This window comes from Lolium rigidum, chromosome 3 (genome assembly GCF_022539505.1).
Source record: "Lolium rigidum isolate FL_2022 chromosome 3, APGP_CSIRO_Lrig_0.1, whole genome shotgun sequence".
Lineage (NCBI taxonomy): Eukaryota > Viridiplantae > Streptophyta > Magnoliopsida > Poales > Poaceae > Lolium > Lolium rigidum.
Genome location: NC_061510.1, coordinates 343,699,773 through 343,707,301, shown reverse-complemented (window position 1 = coordinate 343,707,301; position 7,529 = coordinate 343,699,773). Strand labels below are relative to the sequence as shown.

Genomic DNA, 7,529 nt, shown 5'->3' with positions numbered 1-7,529 from the left:
GCTCACGAGCTGAATATGAGCACATTTTGTAGCCAGATACTCCCGCACATTGTTTCCTCGAAGTAGCGACCACATCCATCGGTTCCAAAACTGTATTTCAGGCATGCCCTCCTCTGCTTCTTCGTTCCTGCTACTTCACCATGAACAACGGCTAGGAGAGAGAGAAAGAGAGGAGGAGGAGGGGGTTACCCAGATCGGAGCACATGACCGACGGGAAGGGGCATCGCCGGTCAAATTCCAACAACGGCGGCGGCGTTGTGGAGCGGCTCGGTGGGACCCATCCTTGTATTCGCCGTAGATGCTCCGCCGTCCTGCAGCTCCGATTCCCTCGCCGCCGCTCGCTTGCGTGCATTGGGTTTGAATGGGGACGGGGATAATACGCGAGGTGTGGGTAGGGGATTGCGTGCAAGGCAAAAACGGATCGGGGATGGGGTTTTCCGGGGATGAACGGGGATTGTTTTGGCCCAAAACTCCAGTACCAAATGGCCTATTAGAGAAAACTGGGGATTCAGGGATGGCCAGGGATAATACTCGCTAATCCCCGCGAATACTCTCGTACCAAACGAGGCCTTAGGGTTTGGCCGGCCATGGTTGTGGAGTCCCTCCGGGACTCCACCTTCCATAGTGCGTTTCTTCCGGACTTTTCTAGAACCTTCTAGAACCTTCCATAAATGCACCGGATCATTTCCAAACTTGGAATATGACTTCCTATATATGAATCTTATTCTCCGGACCATTCCGGAACTCCTCGTGATGTCCTGGATCCCATCCGAGACTCCGAACAAAACTTCGAACTCCATTCCATATTTCATATCTACTCAAACGACATCAAACCTTAAGTGTGTCACCCTACGGTTCGCGAACTATGCAGACATGGTTGAGACTTCTCTCCGACCAATAACCAATAGCGGGACCTGGAGATCCATAATGGCTCCCACATATTCAACGATGACTTAGTGATCGATTGAACCATTTACATACGATACCGATTCCCTTTGTCTCGCGATATATTACTTGTCCGAGGTTTGATCATCGGTATCACGATACCTTGTTCAACCTCGTCTCCTGACAAGTACTCTTTACTCGTACCGTGGTATGTGGTCTCTTATGAACCATTTATATGCTTGCAAGCTAATTAGACGACATTCCACCGAGAGGGCCCAGAGTATATCTATCCGTCATCGGGATGGACAAATCCCACTGTTGATCCATATGCCTCAAGCTCATACTTTCTGGATACCTAATCCCACATTTATAACCACCCATTTACGCAGTGGCGTTTGATGTAATCAAAGTATCCTTCCGGTATAAGTGATTTATATGATCTCATGGTCGAAAGGACTAGGTAACTATGCATCGAAATCTTATAGCAAATGAACTTAATGACGTGATCTTATGCTACACTTAATTGAGTGTGTCCATTACATCATTCACATAATGATATAACCTTGTTATTAATAACATCCAATGTTCATGATCATGAAACGATGATCATCTATTAATCAACAAGCTAGTTATACAAGAGGCTTACTAGGGACTTCTTGTTGTTTACATAACACACATGTATCAATGTTTCGGTTAATACAATTATAGCATGGTATATAAACATTTATCATAAACACAAAGATATATAATAACCAATTTATTATTGCCTCTTGGGCATATCTCCAACAGAATGAACTTTCATTTGCAAACAAGAATAATAGAAAAGTATTCTAACTATTTATTTTTTTGAGAAACACAATACAAACATAGACACTCACATGCACGCGCATACACTCACCCCTATGAATGCACACACGCACACCCTACCCCTATGAGCACCTCGAGAAGACTGAGCCGGTTGATTGGATCTTGAAATTGACGAAGTCACCGCACAGGGGCCTCGCTGTCGATGGAAATATCACCTTCCACTAAATGAATATTCTGTCTTTATGAGACACACAGATATCAAACCTGGGGTTTGAACTCTGGTGGGCTGGGGTACAACCACCCTCCTAACCACCCAACCTCAGGTTAGTTCTCAAAAAAACATGTGATTCATGTTCAAACATGCCGAAGCAAGATATCTGAAATAAGCACGTGATTCATGTTCAAAAGTAATTAATCAATCATGATCCTATTATCATTCATCTGCTGCAATTATCATGCTAATACTACAACATGAACAACTTGATGGTTTTGAAAAACTGAACTAAAGTCGTTAAAGTGGAAGGCTTTTACAGTTCATTAAATATCGTAATAGCAGTTCCTAAAATACAAGCACTTCCTTAATGAGATATATAAAATACTACTACTACTACTATAATTCTAGCCAAAGGAGTCAACCTGCTGCAATTCTCACGTTAAGACTGCAACATGAACATACTTATGATTTAGAAACATTTAAACATAAATGTACAAAATGAAAGACCGTTGTATTAAAATCAATCAGAATAAGTAAGCTCAATTTCTTTTTATCTTGGCACCCGTTGACACTATCTCTGTTTTCTTCTCATTTTCTACATGCATATTGAATTAAAAATCAATTAATATTCTTCACACCTCATAAGTTTACTTCCTTGTTAAAATTGTGATTGTATTCTTCCATAACAAATAAGAAGTATGTTTAATTTGACTCGCATACCCTTCCTTGAATCCATATCTAGCATGTACGAACATAATTTTTATAGAGCGGGTGGAATTGATTGAAACATTCTATTATATATACCACGGGGCTGAAAAAAAAAAGAACTATGAGTAATAGTTAATGTGTAGACGCCTTATATATGCTTGGATAAGAAGTGTCCTTTTCTGCATGCTTTGTTTGCTATGGATATTTTGTCCATGCATTCTTCCTTTTCTTATTACTTTTAGAAATTCTCTCGGCTTTATTTGAGAGCCATGGTCTATCATATTACCTAGTGGAACATTTGTGAATGATGAGTTGACTGATAGCTAGGGTTGGGAACTTGGGATGCCTAGTTACAAAAATTTGTTCTAAGGTCGAAGTGCCTTTCTATGTCTGTTACATGTGGCCACTCCATCATGGTTGTATGTAACATATCGAAGCTCAATTTATAAGCCTAAGATGGGAGAATATAATATAGTTTGTGCAGTTGGTTGTTAGTTATCTCCTCCACTACCAATGTGTCTATGAACTCTGACCAACATAATTTCCAGCTAACTAGATATCCGCCCTCAGTTTCTCATATATCGGCCAGATCTAGGCATCATAATGGTATGCTAATATTGAGTCCTCTGTCTTGTGTTATCATGATCCATAACCACGAAGTGACAAATTTTCTATATCCTACTTTCCAAATTAACAAGCTAGACCCATACTAAAACTTTATGACCTGATAATGTAATACCAATACTAAAATTGTGGAGAATAGTCCATGAAGGGAGAATATGAGATTAAAGCAAAACATGGGAGTACAAACGATAAATCGTCAAGAGAAACTGCAAAGCAAGAAACCTCACATTTGAGATACATTTTTTTATATACCTGCAATGTCTAAATAATCTCAATCTAAAGAAAGAAAATAATATATTTTCAAAACAAGAAAATAAACAGTTTGTCCTAACGATACAATTGAATCGTCATTGAACTAATGATGAAGCGAAAGTTGTAAAACTCACGCACGATTAATGTTTAAGAAAATAAATCAACCAAGATGCTATCATCCATTTGCTGCAATTTCTCATGTAGAATTGTTAAAACGGAAGGCCATTGCAGATCATAAAATGCTCTATTAGCAGATCTTAAAAGAGAGCCACTTAGCATTTAGCACATTCTCCAAAATATTTGTTATGTTGATTCTTATGATAAATTTCGTCTTCACGTGCCAGAAAACTGACGTGATAAAACTTGACGATGGACATAGACTGTATCTCTATTTGAATTCAGCTCATGTACGGTGCATCATCTTGCTACAGCAACTACTAAGGTTAGCAAATTTCTGTGAAAAAAGGCTAAAAATAAAGTCGCTGCAACTATTCCTATTGCTAGAGGAATCAATCAAGAGGATGTTGTCACTTTGCTGGAATTCTCATTTTAAGGTTGCAATATGAACATCTTACTTATGATTTGGAAAAGTTTAAACATAAATTTTACGGGCTCTATTTTGCGTATTTTTTGATCCGTACACACGAGTTCGATAAACTGAACTCAGAGTTTTCAGTTCTCCTGTTTACGGGCTTTGTTAGAGATGCTCTTAGGACCTTGCCGACAAAAAAGCTAGAGGTATCAATCAAGAGGATATTGTCACTTTGCTGCACATCTCACTTTAACATTGCAACGTGCACATCCTATGATTTGGAAAGTTTTAAACAGAAATGTAAAAAATGGAAGGCAAGTAATTGCATTCACAACTTTAAAAGGCCAAAAATCAATCAGAAATAACCACTAGGCTTCAATTCGCTTCCCTCTTCAGGCACGTCGTCACTCTGCTTTCTTCCCATTGCTGCTGCTCCTTTTCTTGCCCTTGGCCGCGGCGTAGGCGGCGCCGTGGAAATCGAGGAAGAGCGCGAGCAGCGAGGCGTTGAAGACGGCGTTGAACGCCCAGCCGGCCATCCCCTCGCAGCCGCCGCGGGCGAAGTGGAACCACAGCATGACGACGGAGGCCGCGAAGCTGAAGACGAACTGCACGATCTGCAGCTCCGTGACGGCGCGCTTCCAGCGCGGCGGCCAGCGGAGGCCGAGGGTGCAGCAGAGGTAGTAGGTGTACATGACGACGTGGACGGAGGCGTTGGTGACGAGCGCGACGGGCACGAGCGACTGGGTGGTGGCGAGCCAGAGGTAGCACATGGCGATGACGACGGCGTGGTGGTAGACGTGGAGCAGGGTGAGCGGGCGGCGGCCGAGGAGGATGAGCAGCGTGTCGCCGAGCTCGTAGATCTTGGAGAGGTAGAAGACGTGCGCCCAGTAGAAGACCGGGCCCGACGGCGGCGTGGCGCCCGGCGGGAAGCAGAAGACCCACCGCCGCGACGGCGCCGTGGCGGCCGCGGAGAGCACGCAGCCCGCCGCCATGGCCGCGGAGATGGAGAGGAGGACCACGTTGTGGACTGCGGAGACGGCGCGGAGCACGCGCGGTGGGAGGGAGGGGAGCGGCACGACGCGGCGGTGGAGGAGGAGCACCGCGGCGAGGTACGCGCAGACGGCGGCGGCGGCGAAGGACGGGGACGCGGCGAGCGTGGTTCCCGGACGCCAGTGGAAGGAGGCGACGGCGGGGCGCTCGACGAGGAGCCACCGGACGTGGCGCAGCAGGGCGGCCGCCATCGGGTCCTCCAACGGGACGGCGCCGGCGAATTGTTGTCCGTTCCGCGTGTGGTGGTCTGGGGTACACGTCGGGCGATCGGAATATCGGATGGAGAAGTGACCTGCAGTGCAGACTGGGCTTTTCTCACGTGTGCTTACCAAGTTGGGCTGGAGTAGTGATCGGAATATCGGATGGAGAAGTGATTTTCCAACTGTTTCCTGACTGGGCTTAGGGATGTCCACGTACACAATACTTGGTGGCCGGAATAAACAGTGGCCTCCTCTCTCAAAAAAAAAAAAAAACACAGTGGCCCTATGTTTTGTCAGCGCCATTTTCTATCGGCAGTTTAGTGTGTCTTAGTTAGTCGGTTGCGTGTGTGATTGTCGGCCTCACATTTCCTATTGTCAACATCATTTTCTATACACGAAACATACCTTAACTCTGTTCTTCTCAAGCTCGTAAGTCATAAGAAGCATGTGTGCCAGTGTTGCTCCATTAAATATAAAAAAAGGTTCAAAGAGAAGCAAGCTTTAAAATATACAACATGTAACGTGCCAAGTTCAGTTCAACAAAAACCTGAAAAGAGGCTCAACTCGATAAACAACTGGCATGTAACATAATCAAGGTACAAAAATGAGGTAAAAACAGATACATCATGAAGGCCATACAACCACTTGCGCAGATAGTTTGGCCCGATGTAGTCTTGACCACTTTGAGGGATGGACACTTTGTGATCAAGATGACGAAAATGTGCAACATCTCTTGAAATAGGTTTTCGCTTTGCTTTATAAATAAAACAAAAAAGGTTGAATCGATACACGGTGATGAAAAGATCCTCTTACAAAACAACTTCGAAGAAAAATGACATCCGAGAGGGTAGCTAGTACGCCATCAACTCAAAGTCGAGCAATGAAACCGCATAGGATGCACCTAACATCACACAACCGAGCCTACCGAGCAGGAAAGAAACCGTGCGTCTTGAGAAAACCATCAGCAAAAGACCCACCATGGCGAGAGAGTTGTGGCCGAGGCAGAGAGCACGCAACCTGCAGCCATCACGGCGGAAATGGAGAGGAGGAACATGTTTTGGAGGGAGGACATGCCGCGAAGCATGCATGGTGGGAGGGGCAGGTGTGATAGGACACGGTCTATACGAGGTGGAGTGGAGCGTTGCAAGTTATGTGCTGACGGAGATGGTGACAAAGAATGCGGGCGCGGATCATGGTGCATGGGTGCCAGTTGAAGGAGGCGACGATGGGGCGCTTGACGAGGAGCCACCAGTTGTGGCGCAACATAGCGGCCACCATCGGTCTACTAGCTTCGTCCAACCAATACACGCAACAGTGCTAGCAAATTCTAATTCTATCATTTCGTGGTTTGGGAGACATATCGGCATATACAAATGGATAAGGAGAAAGTATCCTATGAAAAAAATTGTTCACTGGAAACATGGAAACCGTAACTTGTACCATCAGATTTAAAATAAGTGATCTCGATCAGTTCTGCATATTTTGCAAAAGAACACTGACCATGCCCATTTTTGTGCAAATAAACCCATGTACATCTTCATTCTTCCACATCACAAGATGTGCCACACGTGCTAAGGATAAGAAACTAGGAGCAGCTGCGCCGGAACACAAGATCAGATCTATGTATGACCGCTCATGCAAATCCATTTATTCGTGATATAATTTTTTTTGCTTTACCATAGATCCGAATTTCCTGCAAAAAAAATATCTTGAGGGTCTCACCACTTCGCGAAGAAAAGGAAGCATGAGGGAATTTGTGCAAAGAAAAAACCCGGAAAGCCCGGTGCTTTGTCGCCAAGAATTGTGGCATTGTTCAAACTTAATCCATAATTTATGTTTCGGATCCAATGGTCCATATTTTGGTTTCAAGGTTTCCGGCGCAAGTGGGTCTCTAGAGGATGCTTTCCGGATGGTGAAGACCCGTGTAGTGCCTAGAACGGGTTTTTTTGTCACTTTTTAAACCAAGATGGCTGTGGAAGCTTTTTTTGTGAAACACGTACAGGCATGCACACGCTACCAGGTAGCATCTCTGAGCGACTAAATCTATTCAGCTTTTTATGAGACACCTAAGTGTTAAACCGGAAATTTAAACACTGGTGGGCTAGGGTGCACTGCAAACTTAACCATCAAAACCACAGGTTGGTACTCCGGCCGTGGAAGCGTTTCTAACAAATGGGACAATGTGCCAGTGATATACTGATATCTACATACACAATTTGTAAGGACAGGTAAACTACATTATATGGCCCGTTTGAAC

General features: G+C 44.4%; 1 protein-coding gene across 1 annotated transcript; it reads right to left on the bottom strand.

The window, feature by feature from the left end:
* Nucleotides 1-4,401: 4,401 nt before the first annotated feature.
* Nucleotides 4,402-5,308, bottom strand: LOC124700184 (elongation of fatty acids protein 3-like). Its single transcript, XM_047232351.1, has one exon. The coding sequence runs from the start codon at nucleotides 5,261-5,263 to the stop codon at nucleotides 4,427-4,429; it is 837 nt and encodes a 278-aa protein (XP_047088307.1). The 5' UTR covers nucleotides 5,264-5,308; the 3' UTR covers nucleotides 4,402-4,426.
* Nucleotides 5,309-7,529: the final 2,221 nt, after the last annotated feature.

Excerpts from the sequence above, each read along its gene's own strand:
- LOC124700184 (XM_047232351.1), bottom strand. The coding sequence starts at position 5,263 with ATGGCGGCCGCCCTGCTGCGCCACGTCCGGTGGCTCCTCGTCGAGCGC.